Below are 23,036 nucleotides of genomic sequence, written 5' to 3'. Positions count from 1 at the left end.
AAACCAAATTGTCCACAAGTTCGAAATGGCCTTTATCAGCTCACCCTGACCTTCAGATCTTGACTGACTGCATTGCACTCAGCCAATCTCACAAACAGCTCAGGCTTTCAACAAATCCTGAAAATAAAGATAGAAAAATCTAATGCCAATGTCTACAACATTAATAACTCCTTTTCCTATCAGACACAAATAGAAAGAACAGGTTGATCGCAGGCAGAATGGGTTGGGAACATCAGAATGCTCTTTCCTAAGACAAATTATCATAGCTATTCCAAAGGAACATTAACCCGCTATGATGGATATTTTCAGTATGAGTAAGAGGAAGCCAAGTTGATCAGAAAAGCTCTCTCTGCAGTCCCCCTCTGAGGTCACACACACAGGCGTAATTACACAGCTTCTCACAGTGCTCCTCTGTGGCCGGTGTGCAAACACTGCCATCTACTGTTACACAATGACAGCCTGCCTCCAGCTGACGCTCAGCAGAATCCCTGCAGCAGGCCTGCCAGGCCCACACAGTTCAGCATCAAGTGTGCACTCAAAATGGCAGCATTTGGTGTTTAGTTTTAAGGGCTAGATGTGTACTCATTGGCTGCTGAAGTCATAAAACATACAACAGTTAACGAAAGACATCCACTACTCTAAGTTTATGTAACATTTGTTTAAACTAATAATCATTATAATTAATAAGAACAACAGATTTTACTAGTATTCAGTTCATTCAAGAAAGAACATGCAGCAATGCTAAATATTCCTGAGAGCTATACTAAAGACAAAACTGGGTTATCTTACATAAATGGATGTTCCAATATACCGAAAATGCAAGCTTGACAAAATATGCATGAAGCTGTAATGTAGCAATGAAACACCAGTGCCTGAGGGAGGGTATGTCGGGTAGACATAACTGTCTAACAGCACTGAAGAGGAAATGCAGTCAGCACTCAAAAATCACTTGTGGATTTTGACAAAGTTACTTTTGTCTTCTTTACACTAAGATGCACAGTCGCAAATAAAAACGGCAAAGTTTAGGACCGTTCCTAAAACCATTTCATAGATGTTTTAGACATGCTGATATAGATATAACATGGACATATAAGATTCAGATCAGATCTGAGGGTTTTGCAACCTCAATGGATCATACATAATGTATGGAAAAACTATTTATTTATTCAATAAAACATACATATCACATTGACTTACAGATTTTTTTGTAATACATGACAACAGATAAATGGCAGATAATGTTCTGGGTCTCTTTCATTTTGTTCTGCAGGTCAGCGTCCCTGGTATGTGTCTAGGTTTTACAGGTCGAGGAAGAAGCGGTCTATCTTCATCATGTATGCTGGTTTTAGGTAACGCTGCAGTTCACTTTTCTTAAGCCACAAAAAAGAAGAGTTTGGGGCTGCAGGGGGGCCTCTGTCTGACAGAACAGCTTTGAAAAAGAACACCTTTGTTCCCACACAGCTCTCTGTCCGAACAGCTTTGGGCAGTTTGTACTTGTACACTCCACAGGGGGCGTTGCCGAGGAAAGTGGCCTTGAAACCAGCTGCTACAGGAAGAGAAAATACTGCAGGTTAATACAGCTGGAGACAAAAGGTGAGCTAAAGTGGAGCTGTTCTTAAACTTTAAGCAGTTGTACAGATCACATGATACTGCAGCTGTATGTTATATTTCTCTGGATTATCAGTGTTTGACTGCTGTAATGAAGTGTTACCCTAATACTCTGTTTTTCATTCTCTGCTATAGCAACAACATTCTTTTTTCAATTATGTTTTAATCTAATCTCAGTCAGTCTAAATCCCATGGTCCCAGCTGGCTTAATATACAGAATAAGGCTCCAACGCCATGTTAGAGATTCAAATCCCACTGAGTCCAGCTACTGTACATTACAAATTGATTGAGTCCTACTACTGTAAGTCATTTTAAATAAAACCCTCCACCAAAGGGCACACGTTAATGTCAAGTGGAATTTCTTAATAGGGAGTGATTGATGGAGCTGGCACATTAATAGTTTAAAGCAATGTTGTGAAGCAGTTTAACATAATTACTTGGGTTTTAAGAGCTTATAGGCTTCACATGCAGTAAAAAAATCATTCTAGGGTCAGTGGACATAATATTTGGTTCATCTGTGACCTCTGACCATTAACTTCCTCCATATGCAGTAGTTTATAATGTGGCTGATTATAAACTACAAGGCTCACAACTACTGCAGCTGACAACCTGGATTTATTTATTTATTTTTTTTCCTATGTGATTTTTGCTGTGCGTTTGGAATCGCCATCATTTTGGGAAATTTCTCCCCACAGAAAATCCTGACATCTTCGTAACAATTCATCAAGTATGTGCAGTATAAGACAGTTAACAGTAGATCTCTGTAAACCGTGAATGAGATCATACACGTTCCAGATGTATTGGAGAGATTCTGTTACATATTAAGTGAACAAAGGTCTAAATGTCTCTTTTAAAAGTTATATATCTATAGTTTAGCTATGGCAGGTGCGATATGCATGAAATGTACTATTAAAAAACTTTTGCCACCGGTTTTGCCAACATTATGCATGCTGCGCACAACAGCATGCATAATGTTGTGGAACATGAATTATCTCATTTCCAGGGGCCATAAGGTCGGGGTCAAGCTTTATACTATCCACCAGTAATTAAACACACCCACACTCTAGGACAAGGGTGTCAAACTTCAGTCCTCGCGGGCCACTGTCCTGCTTGTTTTTCACCTATGTTTTTGGTAAACAAGCAGGACAGTGGCCCTCGAGGACTTGACTAAACCAGATTTCGTGCACGACTCAAAATAATTCAAGGGAAAACAGAATACAGCAAAATAAGCACAAAATATCAGCAGCTTCATTAAAATATTACTTGTATCAGCCTTTAAAAACTCAGGTTCCTGTTACCTGGAAGGGAAGTGAGGGCTCTCTCAGCCGTCTGACGCAGCGTCTCTCCCTCCTGCCACTGAGCCTGAGGCAGCAGCCACAGCTTCTCAGCGCCGACCTGCTGCTCAGCCAGGAGAACCAGCGAGTGTGCCAGGCAGCGCTCCATTGAGGTCATGTCCTTATCTACATCAGCTAAACAAAAGACGGAGCATTCAGACGCTTCAAGACAGATGTGTCTCTCTGTGACTGTCGAGTACAAATTACACAAACTTTTTAAATGTCACGGGGAGTAAAATGCAAATTGGGATTGCTGGAGTGAATAGATTTTCTGAATGTCAAAAAAACATTAAAATCCGGCACTGAAAATAATACACTGCTTATTTACTTTAAGCTCAGCTGTGTGAGACGCCTTCAAATGATCTAATTTTGTTTTCCATTCTGTTTTTGATAGGAGCAAGACAAAAGGCAGAAAACTATAATATGTCACGCAGAATTAAGGCTATTTCATCATGCATTTTTTAAAAAATATTTTTATAAACTTGGAATAATTGTATATCTTGGTTTCCTTGTTTATCCCTCTAGTAAAGGATGTCTTATTTTTTCAAAACTGACCTCTGACCCTGGGTGCCGGCTGGAAGCTCTTCAGCTTCTGCTCCCAGGAGTCTTCCAGATCCTGAGCCAAGATGATTTCCTGATCCCCACGCTCATCCTCTTCATCAGAGTCATAGTCACCCACCTGCTTACGTTTCATTCTCTCAGCATCCTCCAGCAGCCGCAGCTCGTGGTCCGACAGCATACTTTTCTCCAGCTCCATCTGAAATCAAGGCAGGACAGGTCTCCATCTTAGACTCCAGGAAATTGTTGCTGGGTGTGGTGGCAAATAATAACACACCTGACATTGACTCCTCATGCCTCCTAAATCCTAGCTGAACGTTATGTCACAGTGCATAAAGTAACAGGCACATAGTAGTCTACAATAAGGATCTAGGGATTGAGTCATGGCAACAAGACTTTTAGTTTTTTAAGTTTTCATTTTTTTTAAACTACTAGTCCAGTTGCCATGACTCAACCTCTAGATCCATATTGTAGACTACGATGTGCCTGTTAACCTTCACAAACACCCACAGTATAGACAAAATCATTAGCATGATAATCTGACATTACATCATCATTCATGTAAAATGGCTCTGAAAGCAGATGCATAAATTAATATCACTATAAAGACCCTCTTGTTAATACATTTGATGAAGTTATACATTGGTTTAATTTGTTTTGAATTTACTGATTGATGCAATAAACGTGGTGCAATTCTATATTATTATTATTACAAGGTTAAATAATATTAACATTCAGTTAGAACACGTTTTGTGTGTAGTTACATTAACTGGTGCGGGGAGTGGTCATTTCTTCCTATAAATATAACCAATGAGACGCCCTAACTAGTAAACCATTTTGTTGCTTTCTCTGTCTTTTAACAGGTTTAAGCCGGTTCAGTTCTGACTAGTCAAATATCTGTAATGCATATGAGTCGAGTCAAATGAAATGTATTTCACGTTGAACCGTCCCTAAAAACCAAACACACCTGCTGCATCATGTGTCTGAACCTCTGCTCTATCGGGCTGCAGTCCGCTGAAATGACCGGCAGCCTCTGCAGGCACACCGCTGCCTTCAAAGTCCACGGAGAACTCGCTCTTTCTGTCGCATTTTGAGGCTGTAAAGTCGCCCGATCAACAGAAGTGCTGAAAGCCTGACGGCATCCCGACCCGAGCGCTGCCCGGCTAAAACCAGACCGAAACCGCGACAGAGACCAACTCGCCGTCCGTCCACAGAGCGCAGCCATCTTTTTTCTGCTACATTCAATGTACATGCAAAAAAATGGGATTTTGGGGGTTACTTGTGTAAAAAGACCGGACGTGGACGTGAAGTTCACTCTTTTGTGATACCAGAAAATAAGTGTAATCGTTGTGCCCCACTCTCCCCCTATGTAAGGCGTGTATTCTACATTCTTTTGTTATCAAACAGCTCGTTCAACTATTTAAGTGAAGTACTTATTTACGAGAATGTACGTGAATGCAGCATTTTACTGCTTCTACCCATAATGCTGTGCAGAAAAACGGATGGTCCATTAGGATAAAAAAGGGGGGCTATGACTTCAATATATTTTTGTACAAATTAAAATCAGTAATTGTACATCCATTATAAGTCAGATTCAAATATTTACTCTTTAAACTTATATTTTAGTACAATTTACCAGTGACGCTTATCTTTATAATAGAAATCATAATCGTGTAATGATCTTATCACCCCTTAAAAATAAAGTACTGGTCCGGTTCGGATTCGCAGCACTTTCAATGTCACGTTTGTTTTGTGTGAAGTAGCTCACTGTCTGACATCTATCCGACGTACAGGCTTGACAGATATGTATAATTTAAAGTGTATATTGGTTCGGTCAGTGAGTAACACATGTCGACAGCTGGCTGCCTCCCTAAATGCAAAGGGAAGCAATCTGTAAGTTTTTTACGGCCGTAGTTTGCTAGCATCCCTGTTAGCTAACGCCTCAGTGCTCAGCGTGATGCACGTAAAGTTTATTGAGCAGATGTATGATGTATGATGTTTATTGAGCAGACAAACCACACTGGTGCTCATTTGGTTTTGTGTGTACAGCTGTGGACCTCAGCGAACCTTATGTAGCGACGCTGCAGGACTTGAGCAGACCAAAGCATCCAGCACAGACTCGGTGAAAACCTCCAAAGACTTTAGGTCAGACACCGCGTACCTGTGTACCTGTCTGTCCCACGGTGGCATATTCGCTCATGGCTCTTTGTGGGCTTTATGTTTTGTCACCTTTCAGCCATTTACCCCCGCTGCCTGGCCAGGACAGTCCGCTCAGCTGGGGGGGAAGGAAGTTTGAGGAGCTGCCGGTCGTTCACGTTAAAGCCACGTACAACAAGTAAGTGCAAAACTCATTAGAGAATAAGAAGATTTTAATTAAATATTAGCGTTACACATGAATTGGGTCAATCCTAATTGATCTCTCTCACACATCATATGAATAGCACCTTGCAATACTGAAATACTGAGGTTTGGATTAGGCACAACATCATTTGTTTTTAAGGTGATGGATGGATGGTGGAAGGAAGATGGACAGAAATTCAAGAAGTGGTGAAAGAAATATTCAAATAAATAAAAATAAAGTAAAAGTTGAAATACCACACTATATAAATACCCCAGCCAAACCAGTTATGAGGAACATTTAACTTGCCATGAGTGCAATGGTGTATGAAAAACATCCTTTTCCGTATTTAAATAGTAAATGTCCCCATTGGTTGTGAGTCAGTGACTCAGTAAACTGCCTTGTCCTGTGCCAGCACACACATCCAGCTGATAGACAGCGCGGGACAGTCGATGGTCAGGACGTCCTGCGGAACAGAAGGATTCAAGAACATCAAGAAGTCGACACCCATCGCTGCTCAGACTGCAGGCATCGCTGCTGCTGCCGTACGTTCCCCACTCAGTCTTACACTTGCAGCTTACAGTGAGGCAGCAAGTTGGAGGTTCAGTGTTTTGCTCGAGGACATTTGGGCAACAAGGCACATGACTGTTGAGGCTTTGTTTTCTGTGTTAAATGACCTTTTCTGTAGAACATGATGTCGGTTCTGCAGAACAATTAGTCAGGACTGCAGCCCCAGCTGGTTCTCTGCCCTATGTAGCAACGTGTCATTTGTGAATGTTAAATGTTTGTTGTAAATAAGCTGCCCTCTCTAAGGACTTTGACTGAGTGGAGCAGAGCTCATTTAGACTTTTTATTAGGCTGATTTATGAAGACTGCAGGGTAACAGATTTAAGGTCACATGTTTTTTTTTTCTTGAACACAGTGTGAGAAACGTTTGATTATAGTGCTTCCATAGTCTCCTACACTGGCACCAGTGAAAATATTCATACCAGTAAACTGCTGTTTCCAGTTGTTATAGTTTGGGCTACAAGATGATAGCTACATTTAATGATAGTGTGAATAATAGTGGTAGTAGTTAATGATTTAAAAGTTATTAATACTACAGACTGAATGAGTACTGCAACCATTATTGAATTCATTTAAAGATAGTTTTCTATGAAATTCATTTCTCAGCAATCGTAACTTCTGAAAGCCTACCATGAGGTCTTGAATTGCTGTTTGTGCAGCCAGCAGTCTCAAACCAAAAGATTTCTAACATGAAACAGAAAAATAGCTAATTTTCATCTTCATATTGAGAAGCTGATGTCGTGCTCTACAGTCAGTTGGCAAGTTAACTGATAAAAGTTTCAGTAATGCTAACATATAATGATTAATTACATTTACCAACCTTCATGAGTCAGGCTCCATGGTTTGACTCTTAATTTCAGCTACCTTGACATTTTAACCTCTGCATCATTTGTGTCTCCTAATGCTGGAGTTACCGAATGAAACATCTCTAGCTGTTCAGAACAGAGAAGTCAGACACTGCACATTCATTTTCTGTCTTGTGCTCTGAACAGAAAGCCACAGTGAAAGGAATTACCTTTGTTCGTGTTGTGGTCAAAGGGCTTGGTCCTGGACGTCTGGTGAGTAGAAGTAAAACACAATTATTGCTGCTTGTATTGTACATTATTGCTCTGAGATCCCAAAAGTGATTCAGTTTACGCTGACATAAAACTGATTAAAGTAGCAAATCCTCACAGTTGAAATGCCAGATCCAGTCGTAAATCTTAAATGGGTTGACTAATTGGCGATTGTTAGTTATTGTTTCAGTTTCAGTTATTGTTTCTACTTAAAATGTTCATGCTCTTCCCTTTTGGTTATTTAAGTTTCAAAGATCATCTTATATTTCAAAGTTAGAGGCAAGCATTTAGATGCTGAGAAACTCTTGAGGCACAACAGAACATGGAAAAATCAGAGCAAATTGATCTCATAGATCTCATAGTGGGCATAGAGCACAAATAAATGTGTCACTACACAAAGAAATAAGGCATCTGATTAACGTCACACTTTTTCTATGATGAGGATAATCTAAGGCTTTTTTAGAGGTTACAGACATGTTAATCTGTTCCTGTTAGCTGTTAATGAATAAATGAATGAATGTATTTATCGCTGTTGGACAGTCTGCAATCAAAGGCTTGACTATGGGAGGCCTGGAGGTGGTATCGATCACTGACAACACACCCGTGCCACACAACGGATGCCGCCCACGCAAAGCCAGGAGGATGTGATCTCCCTGAAGCAGAATGCACTGCAACAGAAGAAAGATGTTGAGCTGTAATGTGTTTAATAAAGTGTTTTGTTGTGTAACTTTCCCAACTCTGCTATTCTTACGTAAGTCATTTCTGGAGCTAATTACAGATTGTGTAATTAATGAGCAGAGAACAGGTGTCCCAGTCCTCAGCTGCAACTGTTGACACATAAATAAACCTTCAGTCTCACTGCAGGCACTCATGTTCATTAGTAGACTGATGTTTGCAGAGACAGAAACAGACTGATGGCCCTGTGTGGGAAGAGAAAACGGCAACGTTTCACACTGATGACACTTTACTCAATCAGTAGCTGTGGGCCCTTAAACCTGACTGTGTTAGAGCCTAACTCCCCCACTGAGCTCCCAGGAACACACACACACCCCACATACCTGGGGTAAGTGCAAGAAGGAAATTTAGCCTTGTATGAACAAACTTTTCTTTATATTTTACATCAGACAGCCAAACATTTTAACATGGTATAAATACATCAGTGCAAAGCTCTGGAGGACAAACAGGCATTTACAGATCAGTCCAAAATGAGTAGGGTTAAAACAAGGATTAAATGAAAATAACATGCACTAAACCACTATCCATTGTTATGTGCCTGTGTTTGAGACAGACAGCACTATCATCTGGCTGATTAGACATGAAAATAACACACTTTATGTGCAGTACTTTTCTGGACCTCCATTCTTACCATTTCTTTAATTACACCTTAAAACATTTTTAGATTACATACAGTCACTTCCGAAAGTATTCAGACCCTTCGCTTTGTGTCACAGATTTTATTTTTAACTGAAAATTGCCATTTTGCCCATTGATTTACACAGAGATACAGAATGACAAAGTGAAGATGCTTTTAGACTGTTTTGTAAACCAATTAAAATCAAACGCTGAAATATCTCATTTACAGAACTATTCAGACCCTTTTCTGTGACACTACATTTGGAGGTCAGGTTTATACTGTTTGTTTTAATTATTCTGGAGCTATGTCTACAACTTCACCAAATATGGCAACATTTTAAGGTATAAAGTGTTGAATTAAGGGGTCTGAATACATTTGTAAATGACTTAACTTTGATTTTTATAAAATTTGAAAAAAAAAAAAAAATAAATCTGGTAACTGTGATGGGGGAGTGGAGTCTGATGGGCAAGATTTTAACTTGATCTATTTCAAATTTAAGTGCAAAAAATACAAAGGACCTGAATGTTTTCTAAAGTGACTGTAGATGTATATGTAAAATCTGACTATACCTGTCTATGCACTGTTGAGAAACTTTACAATCTTTAAATCCAAGTAAACCATCAAGTTAAAATACCTCTAATATTTTTCAGGCCTGAACAGAAACCCCGTGACCCCATCAGAAAAACACTGGGTGTCCTTCACTCTTAGTGCAAATTTCCCTTTTACCATATAAGTTCACCTGTAGACAATTTAACAAAAGAAGTCACTGATGAAATAACAGCCTAAGTGCAGCACCGCAGTGGCTTATGCAGCCAAGTGTGTGTCCACATCACACAGTACTTAACAGAGTCTTGGTTATGATGCTTTATATGATGAGAAAAGACAGTGTTTTAAAAACGAAGTTTAAAATAGATTCTTGTACAAATGGGGCCTGGAAAAATTAACTGCATCAAGCCAAAGCAGAGTCACTGTAAAGAGAAGTGTTAGTACTATGGTACAGAAGACAGGGTCAATGCACTGCAGTAACAGCACCGATATAAACACTGATAATGAGTCATTGCACTCTCGCATGTAAATGCTTCATTTAATATTAACACCTTCTTACAAACTTAAGTGCATACATGAAGAAAAAGAAGAGCCCTTTATGAATGTGGCGTTACCTGTTGCAGCTGGTTTCTCATGTACAACTGAACCTATTAAAACTGAAAACAAACCTGTGCTTTTATTGCCCTGCTGTTAAAACTGGCTCCTTTCATTTTATGCATTCATTTTAAAATCAAAGGACAAAATGCCTGCTATCTTACCAAAGTAGTAATAGCTAAGGCACAATAAATTTTGTATTCAAACTAAACTGCTGAAAAGTGACAGCAGGACTCATGGAGCTGGAGCTTTTGCCTTTAATTTTCATCATTAACATCACCGACCTTCCTCAAGCACACCGGAAACAAACAAAACTAGAACAATTTTGTGGCTATGTATTGCAAACTGTTATGCCATTAACACTGAACAACATAATTAGAATATAAATATGAAATACTACTAGGTAATGCACCCTTACTTAACAGCAGATCTACTGTGCCATTACAACGTTGCTTACATTAGCAATGTAACAATTATAAGTAGGGCAGTGATGAGATCAAAGAGACATATCTATGTTTTTTATCTATGGACTCCAGCTATGGTCGTCTTATTGATTTTTGTGTACCTCAAAATCTGTAAAGGTGCTTTGTGTGTGACCAAAATGATTTCTGAGCTGTAACTGAGCCAGCCTGAGATTCCCATCAGGTAAGGATGCAGTTTGGTGCAGACCTAGGAAAGCAAACACACATGCACGCACGCACACACACAAAAATGACACATTCAGGGTTTCACTATTTTACACAGTGTGACGCAATAGGCTTATCTGAGCATTGTATTTCACAATGCTACTGATGCGTCTCAGCAACACACTAAATCCCTACCAACTCCAGACCTGCTGCAATGTAGCTGTCCCTGGTTTCTGATCTGTGAAAGGGGCAATACACAACAGGACCGAATTACACAGGTGCACATGAAGGAACCGGTTGCTGACAAATGACGCACCGTCAGAAAACAGCAGAAAGAAAAATGGGCCGTATGGAAAGTAGAGATGTTACATACACTAACTATACAATAATGCATTGCTTTATTTGAGTCTTACTTTTACACAGACCTCGAAACTCTGGATCAGGCAATTTTCAAGCCACCAGTGTAAAATATGGTGGAGTCTAACAGCAGGTCAGGTCGCAAAGTGCTTCCCTAATCTACAGCTCACCTAACCACATTCAACAACACGTTGATAAAACGTCACTTCCGCATCAAAAGAGTGATGCTGATTCAAAACTAGTACAAAACATAAATAACAGATCAGATTCTATTACTGTAAATACATTACCACAAGCTCAACACACAGCAAAGAAGAGTTGAAAGTTACTGAAAGACTTTATCAAGGGGAAAATTTGGACTGTTAGCTGTTAACTGTTTCAGGCTTTCAGAAAGCCTGGGAGGGCTTTTCATCAGGGTTGGAAGAGGACCAACATGTGGCACACAAAACTATGGTTTATGATCATATCAGGTCTCCTGATGTATTCCCACAGCTTTTCCATGCCTTTTTCTCTGACTGGGATGGATATCTTGTTATCAAGTACAATCTAGTTGGGCTGACAGTAGTGGACAGAACAAAGCATTTGAATTAGGCCACATTAAGTATCACATATTCTTCATAGCAGCAAATTTACAATTTAACAAAAATGACTAATGTTAGAGTCAATATCTGAATTGACCTTTCCTTCAGACTCTTCCACACTGTGCAGTGTTGAAACCTTGACTGGAACAGTCGGGGAGATTGTCATTCAAAATCCTTTCATGATGGGTTAAAGTGAACAATGTGAACTAGTCAGCAACTACTAGTGTTAATCTTGCCTTGACAAAGGCACTTAACCATGGACTGTCTCAGTAATCCAGCCATGAGACCTTGTGGGCTGTGTTTAAATGTAGAGGACGGGTTGTTTGATTACACACCAGATCTCTGTATGTGATACAGCTTGAGCAATTGGTGCATCTTATATTGCACTTAGAAAGAGATTCAATTTGGGAGTTAGATATTACAGGGACAAACACTGTTTGTGCGCACTGCCTCTGATTAGAAGCTAGAAAGGGGAAGATAAGGTGCCACTGCAACATTCGTGCAGGAGTGGGTTTGGTGAACCAAATGTCACAAGCCTGTACTGAGGCAAATGTAAGGTTTTCTATTAATCAGCATCATTTCCCCTGCAGGTTGCTGAGCTCCATGTCTTCCTTGCGGCGTTTTTGCTGGGTGAAGAGAGAGCTGAAGGGGTAGAGTTTGGCTTTGGCCGGGTAGCGCTGGCCAGCAATGTCAACCTCGTAATCCCCACGGTTGATGAAGTCCGGGGTGATGGGTGTGTGGACCCCACCTGGGCCTGGCGGTGGAGATACAAAACCCAGGCACACATGGCGCTCAAGGTTGTAGCTGTAGGCGCTGCTTGTGGTCGTCCCAGCCAGCTCATTGTTACGGTAGATGGGCTCCCCCCACCAAGGCCATAGGTCCAGTTCAGTGTCATGGTCCTCTAGAACCAGCATGATGAACCTCCGGGACAGGCCGTCCTGACGTTGCTGCAGCAATGCCTCACGGCCAATGAAATCTGTGTCCTGATGGGAGACGGATAAAAAGGAGGTGGTGTTGAGAGAAGGAAGATATGACAGAAAAAAGAAAAAGGGTGAAGAAATGAGAAGTGAGGGAGGATAAGAAAGAAGAACAGGAGAGGTGGCAGTAAAAGATAAATAAAAAAAAGAGTTAAAGAAATACCATTTGGTTATGGAAGCTGGCTAACAAACAATTAACACAGCTCGGCTGGAATGAGCAGAGAGGAGCAACAGGAAACCAGTGCCTTTTAATTTCACACTTTTGTCTCATCTGAAAGCAATCTGTGAAACCAATTTTACACTACAGGGTCCATTCATTAAACTGTGCTGATATTATAGCTGTATGCAGCCCACAACTTACTGAATGTTCCAGTGTTTGCAAAATCAGACTGATGGTAACCTTTACCACCGCTGCTGTAAAATGCCACCTACTGTGCCTGCAGGTGCAGCTTACTTACAAATTTTCCTCCACATCCTGGCAACAAGGACAACCCAGATGTTGAAGGCTTTAGCAAAGCATATGGCATAGTATCTTTTAGCCCTATATTATTTAACAACAGTTTAATGCAAAAGAGATAAAGCAGTGAGTGAAGTGTAAAACAGAGCTTCTAAATTCAATGCAAGGCATAATCTCTTCACCAATCTTGCCAGTGTAACAGTAAGTTGCTGAAACACCACAGTGCTATATAACAGGCTTCTTCTAGGCCACATCAAGAAATTCAGAATCCACACTGGTTGAAATAAAATGATCTGGTAACACAGCTGATCAGGCAACAGACCTTATCAAACTTCACCCTGAACTCTCTTCCACATTCCAGAGGGGTGGTGAAGGTGTCGAGGTCTTGACCCCAGAAGGCAAAGAATTTTTCTATGCGGAGGCTGCGTAGCGCGTAGTACCCCGCATTACGTATCCCATACTTCTGACCCACTGACATCACCTCGTTGTACACATGCAGTGCATACTGTGGAGAGCAGAAGAAAATACTAATGTTGGTTTGCTTTAACAGTGTATAGCACTTCTACACCAGTCATAATGTGGACTGTTGACTAGATATTGTTTATGTGCACAGACGTAAGCCAGTCACACCTCTATAGGTATGTAGAGCATAAAACCTGGTTCCCCAGTGTGGGTCATACTCATCACTCGGATCCCATTGGCATAGCCCACACTCATCTCCTGTAAACACACAAATACACACATGTTCAATTACTGTTCCTGCCAATGTAGGGACAATAACCAGGCATAGTTACTTGCTATTATTAGCAATACTCCTACAACCACAAATTACTGCTGCTGCTACTACTTCAGCTACTTTACGAATCAATGTAACTACTGGACTACTAGTATTATTATTACTGTATTAATGTTTTGCAGTTTTGTTTCCTACCTTACAGAACATAGAAAGGAAATGGTCTGGTGTCATGGAAACATAGGACAGCTCGGCCAGAACATCCATTGCACGAGGTCCAATAAGATTTAAAGCTGTGGGTAAAAGATTATAGAGAGATCGTTTGATTAACAAATGTCAGACCATGTGCTTTCACCCTACAGGTTTCCTGACTCAGCTCACAACTGACATTTTTTAAATAAATACTAATAAACCCCTTTTAAGGCATGGCTTTATATGTGTTCACTAGCAATCCTCCTTAAAAACTGCACAGGAGATGTTAAGGAGTCTAGAAATACAGAGAAAATAGTGGTTCATGAGTGATCCCAGAATATTTTCATCAGTAAGGTAAGGACAAGGTAGATCCTCAGCTGGTGTTTTATTGTATCTGTTAAAGAAGAGAATGTCAGCCTAGTGTTGCTCTTATTTCACAGGCAACAAAAATACATTTTAAAGATATAAATAACATCTTGGAGATGTAATTAACCATCCACATGGCCTCACTAGTGTCTGATTTCACATATACCAAAACCAAAGGTAGGTCACTTAAATATTGGATTAATAGAGTATGGATGTTATAGTAGTGCACTGCTTCCAGTTCAGCTTTTAATATTGTGTGGCCACTAGATGGTGTGCTGTGCTTACCTGTGTACTTCCAGCTGACATCCTCTAGGTGGAGGTGTGGGTCATTGGGCATGTGTTTCTTGATCCAGGACCAACAGTGGACCTGCTGGTCTGTTGGGGAGATGATGAAGAAGCTGCAGAGGAGACAACAGTGAGTTGTTATAAATGATCACTGTAAGCTGTATGTGCACAGTAAAAATCCTTAGGTGTTTCAAACCTGTTCTTGCTGAGTCGGACTACACTGCAGTCATTCTCATAGCCTCCCCTTTCATTCAGCATGCCGGTGTGGACGATGTGTCCAACAGGAACATCCAGGTCGTTGGCACACAGATGCTGCAGCAGCTCCAGGGCCTGGTTCCCTGCGGACTGCAATATCAGGACAGACCAGAAGGTTTGACTGACTAACTCACTATAACACACTGGCTGCATTATATTTAGAGAAGAACTCATTCATTTAAAAAGAGGGAGTACATTACTCCTGAAAAAGTGGCTGTTAATTGACAACAAGCTGCTTACTCTGCCATTTTCAGAACATCCATGTTGTGGACTAGATGAAAGTTACATTAGAGGAAAGCAATTGCTCACTGCGTGTGACCTGAAGACCATTGAGTGATTAGAAGTTTGAAGCTACAGAGGGTCATGCAGCAGCTGTTGTCTATCCTATGTGAACCAGAATATTCCGTAGTACATCATGACTCACAGTCAGTTCAAACTTGGTGAAGGAGGACATGTCAATGACACAGACGGCCTCTTTGCAGCATTTCACTTCTGCTCCAACAATGTCAAACCAGTCTGGTTTGTAGAAGGTCTTACTCTGGTCCAGAGAGAGCAGATCTACCATAACAAACAAAAAGAAATCATCAGGTCTGTTTCAGGGAAAATACAGTCCATTAAGTGCTGTGGAAGGCTGAGAATCTGGCAGGTTTTTACTTCAGCCAATTTACACCCCATGAATTCATTCATCATACCTCATTAACTTAAAATTACCTGCTTCCTGCTATGAAATCTAAAATAACACCTCCTGAAATCTCTTTAACTGTACTGTGAACAGCATTTTCTAATTTAGACTTCCCATGTTTGACAATTAGAAAATACAGCAAAACCTTTAAGCAAAATCAGCTGCATGATAAAAGTCACAAAAAGACACATTATTCTCAGTCAGCCACCACACAGGTGACTCTCTATTCAGTTAGTTTTTTTTTATAAGAGTGATCCTATATCAATTCTTAAAATCCCATGATAGATCTTTTCAATTCTTATGTACATCTTTCCTAAATGTTATGCAATGGCTTATTTTGACATACACCAAATGGCTTTTCCATTTGAAAAGTAGAGGGACAGACAGAAAAGCAGAATCTGTACACCAATATGAGCTCTCAGTTTGTGTTTGTGGAGGGGTTCTTATCTCTGGCTGCCAGATGTAAGGTTCTACATTATTCAGTCTGTTGTCGTTGGGTAGTTAGCACTAGCTAAACATGATGGCCAGTGACTGTTGCATTCCACACTACCCAGAAATTCAAGTCAACTAGCTAGAAAGTAATACTGCTGACATTATAGCCACACAGAAATTTAGCAGCAGCCGCTTTCAAAATAACGCAATCGGCACTCCCAGGTTGACACATAAAAGTACATACAGTTAACAGTTACTGGTTTTTATCTAAATACTACTGACCACTTACTACATTTACTGATCTGACCTTCAAAAATCTGTTTATACTGAACATAATAAAAGCTGTTTGAGGCTCAATAAATACTTCAAGATCAAATAAATCAGTGTATAGTGTGGCTGTTCAGTAATCTGTACCTTTCCCTGGAGGAACAAAGTATTTTGGCCTCTCAAAGCCATGTTTCTCCATCCAGCGAGCTCCCTGGGTGTCAAGACGGTCATAAAGAGGGCTGGTTCTCAGCTGACGCCCTGTCTGAAAGTCCCAGCGAGGAACCTTCAGTTCGTACAGCAAAGCTGGATACAGAGGCACAGTGGAATTACAGATGGTGTCATACGAGAGCAAAACAAACATTGATACAGTAATTAGCACCTATGACATATAGGAAACAAAATTATGACCAAATTTATATAAATTGCAATGGCCAAAATCAGGTCCTACCAATGTTATCACTGTTCTGCGGCATTAGGCTTCAAGAATTTTTAGTGGTTATGCCATTTTTTAATCGCTCTGATGGTGTGTTTGCAAAAGAAACAATTCTTGATGAAAAATTTTGGAAATGATCCCCTCAAAGCATTTCAGGTTTCTTGTCATTCTTTTTCCTGGCCTGACATTGGATGAGTGAATGAGATGTTATTAATTAGCTAGTTAGACTTAAGAAACTGACAAAAAAAAAAACATTTAAATCAATTTATAACAAAAGACTCAGTTTGTGTGAACTGTCTAAATCAGCTATCACAATAGGAACCACAGCCAGAGAACACAGATCACACCAAACACACAAACCAGCAAAAGTTCACTACTCACGCATGACTTCCATGACTCTGTGTCTCAGGAAAGTTCGGCTGCTTTGCAGGTTGCCAAAGCGTTTGATGTCCAGTGGCCAGAGATTGGCGGTGGGGTAGCCATAAGTGATCCACTCTGCCAGATACCTGGATTCCAAACCACACAACTGTTGTATTTTTCATTGCAATGGAAGCAGAACACATCACAGTTCAGATCACTACACTTCAGTCAACTGAATTATTTTCTAAGTAAATATTTCAGTAAACCACCAAAATACTGTATATGAGTGTAAAAGACTATAGTGTTCAAAACCATTTGGTTATACAACAGAATGCCCTCTATCAATACACATATACCCATGCTTACTTGCCAGCTCCTCCAGCAAAAGCCAGACCAGAGGAGTTCATCCCTGCCAGCACATAGTAGCCAGAGACACCCGGTGTCTCCCCCATCAGACAGCGCATATCAGGGGTGAAGGACTCTGGACAGTTGACCAGCTGATGGATCTCAGCTGACTCTAGAATAGGCATTCTCCTCAGCAAGGAAGAGAGAATTGGCTCTGGAAGTGGAATACATACACCGGATAAACATTTTCTTTTCAGAAAATCCACATCAATGTACTGTATTACAAATGAGTAATGCTCTCCTAATTCCCCTGACCAAACCATGTTGTGATAAAACAACCAGAGATATTGTTAGTCTTCACATTTCCAAACTACTATGGCTAAATTTTCTTTCCTCAGCAGCAATAATGTCAACTGCAGAGCCAGTATAAACAAGATTAAGTGTTTCTTTTGTTCATATTAATTCAGTTTATTGATAAATGCTACCTGTCTCAATTTCAATTTGTTTCTTCGATTCTATCACAGCCTCATGATACAGTACAAACACTCTGGAAATTTACTGTTTCCCAGTCATCACTGAACTTTCATACCTTAAAAGTTGTATATAATGACACTTCTTGACAGGAAGTGTGCCGGTATTTAATCTCTTATTCGCCTTTTTTCATACACATTTACGAGATATTCTTTTTCTGAATAACTACTTTCAAAACAGCATGAAAATATGAAAACTAACTGGATTTACAACTGTGAAACCACACAAATACAAAAGAAGTGACTGTGGTCCATGGGTGGCTGGTGAAAAACTGCTGTCTTTATGACAGCCTGTCAAGCAGCACGATGATTCTCAGTTTATTAGGGCAGGCATACGTGTGTGTCTGCTGACATCTGTATAGACAGGTGTACTTTGAAGTGAGTACAATGTAGAACATTGCATTTATGTGATGTTTAATTCGCAGCATAAAATAAACATTCAATCAGTGTACGTCTGTTTGGGTGGAGGAAAGCAGAGGAGAGATCTCTTGTGAATGGCACTACAAAATGCCAACAGTGACCACCCACAGCAAGAAAGAGCTTGAGGGGTAGAGCAAAGCTGTCAGCCAGGAGGAGAGAGATTCTGCTAACAGAACTGCACTGCTGAATGAGCTGAGTGGGAGGAAGCTCACTACCAGCAAGGATATAAGAATGGCCTGAAATCATTTAAAAGGACTGAATGAAGCGTCTCTAAAAAACTGTGACATGTCAGTGTGGGTGTTGGTCCAGGAAGATGATCCCACAGGAGCAGAAAGCAGTATACACATGGATGACTGCTGCTCTAACAGCATCAAAAGAATGCAAGCCTATCATGAAATAACCTAAAGCAGAGGTACTCAGTTTCACTATAAAATTTATAGAAATGACATGACAAACTGCTGTTTTAAAATTTTCTCCCCCTTCTCCCTCCCTTTGCCGCCTGTCCCCCAACATTCCCTTTCTCCTTTACCAAAGTGGTCCCAGTCCTCCTGCATGTTTTGGATCTCCAGCTGGTTGCGGCCTTCAGTGAAGATAGGTTTGGGGTTCTTTTCAAAGCCACCTGACAGAAGGCCTCCCTGCCATGGCCGGGCATATATCCTGCCATCCATATCCATCAGCACTAGAAAACGCAGACAGACTGAGTTAGACCACCTTGGTTACAGCCCCCCTGCATTATGTAACAGGTGCAACATAAAGAATGCAGGCAGTACATAATGATTTTTATTTTCAATTTTTTGGAAAAATTTATTGTTACAGGGATATAAAGGACTAAATAATTTCACAGAAAGATGTTCAACTCAATAAACTGAACAAAACCTGCAAAATCATTCAAGAATTATGTGAAGTTATGTTCTCAAAGATTTTTCCTATTAACATAACTACCAACATACTCCACAGTATAAGTTTAAGTAGTATGTTCAAATGTACAAACTGCATCTTAATAACATTCAATCACTAAGCAGATGTCACCTTATATCACTGGAAATCAACTAGAAAAATGGAAGACACTTTGTCTATAGAGTATATACTGTGTAATATATATTTCTATCAACAAATTTACCAAGAAACCTATTTAAAATGCATTAGAAAATGTGCCTACTGTAAAAAATATAATATTTTCTTGTGTGATTGATGTATGAGACCTGGTGTGCTTGGTGGAAGTGGCTCCTGAAGAGGTTTGGTGAGGAGATAGAAGTGTTCACACCCATGAAGAGGAACTGACACCTTCATCTCACTAGCCTGGCCCAGCTCGTAAGCCCACTGCAACAGAGACGGACAGAACAAATATGTCTTGCACTGCGATTTGCTGATTCTGATGTATCTTACGATCCTAGTCCAAGTTTTACCTGTCCAGCACAGTTAATGAAATATTCACACTGAATGGAGCCACGGTCGGTCTCCACTGCCATTACGTGACCCTTTGCAACCAGAACCTGCTGAACACTAGTTCGCTCCAGGATCTGAACCCCTGAATAGGATTAGAAAGGCACACAGACGTAGTAGGAGGCAAAAAGGAAGAACATAAGGGTAGGAAGAGGAGATAATGATGAAGAGGAGGAGTAAAGGGAGTAACAGCAGGATAGGTTAAAATTAAACATCACCAGAGGTGCCTGCTTAACATTTTGCCACAAAATCCATTAATTCTCTATCAAAAGCAAAAAAAAAAAAAAACGTGAATCTGAGTTACCTTGTGCAGCTGCAGCCACAGCCAGTGCATGGTTAACTTCAGGTGGAGATACGACAGCATCTCCAGGAAGGTGGAGAGCCCCTACCAGGTCATGAATGTTAACTAAAGGGTGAAGTTTTGCCACCTCCTTAGGTTTGATGACATTACAGCTTATCCCCAATACTCTGAGAGCAGTATATGAGAGAGAGACAAATGTGCAATATTAACACAGATTTTATACTTTTACTTGGCACAACATTAAGCTGAAGATACAGGGGCTGAGTGAGAATTTGGTATGTACCAGCAACAAAATTGGCCAGTCAAAAAAATCTAAGTAATTTGTCTCGTTAATATGTCTGTGCAAAGCACTTGTAAAATTTGTGTCCCAGAGTGGCTAGGTTAGAGAAAACTGAACCTCCTCATGTAACTTGGCAGAATATGAGAATTTTTGCACAGAAAAAGTTCTGTGCTCCCATGTGCTGAGCTACCTCATCTAATGTTACTAACCTTGTGCTCTCTCTCTCCCCTAGTTTGTGCTCTCTCCCTCCCTCTCTCTCTCTCTCTCTCTGTACCTTCTGCAGGTGTCCCTGGTCCTGGAGCTGTTTATCGCTGATGTGCAGTTACTGGCCCCACCAACTTGCAGTGTCTATTTGTTGTTTATTTTTGCTGTTCTTTTCTCTCTGCTCTATCCACTCACCCCAACCGGTCGAGGCAGATGGCCGCCCAAACTGAGCCCGGTTCTGCCGGAGGTTTTTTTCTTCCGTTAAAGGGAGTTTTTTTCCTCTCCACTGTCGCCAAGTGCTTGCTCATAAGGGAATTGTTGGGTTTTTAGTTTTAGTTTTTGTAAAGTGCCTTGAGATGATTTGTATTGTGATTTGGCGCTATACAAATAAAATTGAATTGAATTGAATTGAATTGAACTCAAAGCAATGGATGCTGCCAAAAGATATCTAGTAAATACTAGCTTGATGTCTTGGGGTCTTACTTGAGTCGTGATGCCAGGCGCTTAAGAGAGATGAAACGATCTTGATTTTGGGCCAGACACAAAGACCCTGTCTTTACATATCCTGCAAGACATAACACAGTCAAAATCACATAGCAATGTGTACCCTAGCAGGGCTAAAACTAGGCAAGACACTTTGCAAAGTAATGTCAAGATGACTGTAATTAAACATAAAACTATGCTGTATTTATCATTTTGGAAAAGACCAAAAAGTACAGAAAGTGTTAAGGCAAAGGTGAGTAAAAAACATCTTTGACTTCAATTATTTAAGTATTGGCATTTATAATATTGGCAATTATTTAAATATTAAGTGAAAACAAAATAACGTCAAGTGGCAAACCTGTTTTGATCCCTGTGTCCTCCTCCAGCTGCTGATAAAGACTACTGGAGTAGTTGGCCATTTGACATTCAATGGAAAGAGGCTTGGCTACACTGACAATGCCAGCACACAATCTGGTTGTTCCTGCACCAAGTCTGCCAACCGGATAACGGGACAGGTAACGTGGATGAGTCTTTACAGCACTTATACACTGGTCTTTCTTGCTACCCCAATATACCAAAGGCACATAACTTTACAGACACTCATCTCACCTGCCCTGCTCCAGCAGCACAATATCAGTCCAGCCCAGTTTGGCCAGATGGTAGGCTACTGATGTTCCTACAATACCTCCTCCACAGATCACCACACGGGCCTGGCTGGGAAGCGGGATCCGCTGGGAATCTCCACTGACAGTCATGCACTGGGGGGAGGTCCAGAGTCCCCTGCCTGCCAATCTGTGCTGGGGACGCAGCAGCCTGGGGAGCAGGACAGGGGACAGAGCCCTGGAGCTCTTCACACAGCTACACATAGCTGTGTTTCCTACACACATATACACACAAATCAAAACACAACCTTACATACTGGTCACACTAGTAACAATCCAGGTTTTCTATAAGACAAATGAAATCGTTAACACTTCAACTGTCACTATCCAATTACTATAAGGTTACACAAGGATGCAGTGTAACCTTAAATGAAGTTACTATGCTAGCTCATTTTTTGGACATTACTAACGCTATGCACCAAGATATTGTATTTGGCTTAACTAGATAAAGCAATACCGCATTAAATACAGTTAATACTCAACATTTTGCAGAGAAGACCAGGCCTGAGAAGCCGACAAGGTTAACTTGCATTAGTCCTTCAGCTGTCACGGTTAACAAACGTTACATAGAGACCAGTGTTAGCTCTACAGCATCGCTTAGCAGTTTATTGCTACCTTTAGCTAGCCGCATGTCAGCACCTTTGTAAACTACACTGGAGTTTTACCTTAGACTTTTAACCTAAAGTTTCTTAAAGCTTCCTTACATGTTAGGTTTTTAACTCACAGTTAGTGTTAGTATTACAGGTAATGTATCTAGCTGAATGTCGAAATGCTAGCTAGCTAAATATTAGCTACCCCAGCAGCTAAACAGCAACGTAAACCTTTTCCCCGCAGCTTCCTTTATTGTTTATAGCGACATAAAACTCACAAAAGCAGCCAAGTCCAGACGTTGTGATATTGTAAAGGAGAACCTGATACTTGGGGTTCAATATGTAAGGAAGTCTCGTTTGAGCACTAACGACAAACTGCCACTAACAACAATTAGAGCTTCCGGTTTTACCCTTCAAAATAAAGTCCTTCACATAGCGTGAGCTCATCGATCCCTACTGGCCGATATTACTGACATGGCAGGTATTCAATGATTTGACATAATTCCTGTGCTTCTGATAACAGCGAAGGGACCGTTCCTGCTGTGTGCTTTATTATATTTTATTTTATTTTTGTGTTTTTGTCTTGTGTTTTAAGTTTAATTTTTGAGGGAATCTATATTTGGAGTTTGTATCATGAGAAATACTATTTTTCCACACTTGACAAGAAATGAAGATCAGAAAAAAAATCTTCTGGCAAGGTACTAACCTTCATCTTAATAACACCATCTTAAGGGGGTTGCTGAAAAAGTCCCTGTCTGATACTGTTTCCTCTGTTTACTGAAAAAAGAAGTTCCCATATCTCATTTTTCACGTTCTGCATG

General features: G+C 40.5%; 3 protein-coding genes across 4 annotated transcripts; 1 reads left to right on the top strand and 2 right to left on the bottom strand.

Moving 5' to 3' along the window:
• Positions 1-861: 861 nt before the first annotated feature.
• Positions 862-4,731, bottom strand: mrpl46 (mitochondrial ribosomal protein L46). Of its 2 annotated transcripts, none has more exons than XM_026293928.1 (4): positions 4,468-4,731; positions 3,498-3,699; positions 2,907-3,077; positions 862-1,543 (listed from the first exon to the last, which is right to left on the bottom strand). In XM_026293928.1, the coding sequence occupies exons 1-4, from the start codon at positions 4,723-4,725 to the stop codon at positions 1,299-1,301; spliced, it is 876 nt and encodes a 291-aa protein (XP_026149713.1). In that variant the 5' UTR covers positions 4,726-4,731; the 3' UTR covers positions 862-1,298. The 2 variants fall into 2 exon arrangements, with proteins under 2 accessions (XP_026149713.1, XP_026149712.1); XM_026293927.1 differs by having other exon boundaries at positions 866-1,546.
• A 478-nt stretch (positions 4,732-5,209) lies between these two features.
• mrps11 (mitochondrial ribosomal protein S11) lies at positions 5,210-8,196 on the top strand. Its single transcript, XM_026293694.1, has 6 exons — positions 5,210-5,393; positions 5,550-5,645; positions 5,737-5,835; positions 6,254-6,383; positions 7,398-7,463; positions 8,001-8,196. Exons 1-6 carry the CDS (start codon positions 5,305-5,307, stop codon positions 8,106-8,108), a joined length of 588 nt encoding a protein of 195 aa, XP_026149479.1. The 5' UTR covers positions 5,210-5,304; the 3' UTR covers positions 8,109-8,196.
• Positions 8,197-10,959: 2,763 nt separating this feature from the next.
• pdpr (pyruvate dehydrogenase phosphatase regulatory subunit) lies at positions 10,960-22,596 on the bottom strand. The gene is made up of 18 exons (XM_026293693.2): positions 22,494-22,596; positions 21,573-21,840; positions 21,322-21,455; positions 20,964-21,045; positions 20,000-20,163; positions 19,659-19,780; positions 19,455-19,572; positions 18,782-18,931; positions 17,324-17,516; positions 16,979-17,103; positions 16,312-16,467; positions 15,208-15,341; positions 14,725-14,873; positions 14,529-14,641; positions 13,884-13,978; positions 13,583-13,672; positions 13,275-13,457; positions 10,960-12,501 (listed from the first exon to the last, which is right to left on the bottom strand). The coding sequence occupies exons 2-18, from the start codon at positions 21,827-21,829 to the stop codon at positions 12,094-12,096; spliced, it is 2,673 nt and encodes an 890-aa protein (XP_026149478.1). The 5' UTR covers positions 21,830-21,840; positions 22,494-22,596; the 3' UTR covers positions 10,960-12,093.
• Between the last annotated feature and the right edge of the window lie 440 nt (positions 22,597-23,036).

Source organism: Mastacembelus armatus, chromosome 3 (assembly GCF_900324485.2).
Source record: "Mastacembelus armatus chromosome 3, fMasArm1.2, whole genome shotgun sequence".
Taxonomy (NCBI): Eukaryota; Metazoa; Chordata; class Actinopteri; order Synbranchiformes; family Mastacembelidae; genus Mastacembelus; species Mastacembelus armatus.
This window is presented reverse-complemented; position numbering and strand designations above follow the sequence as displayed.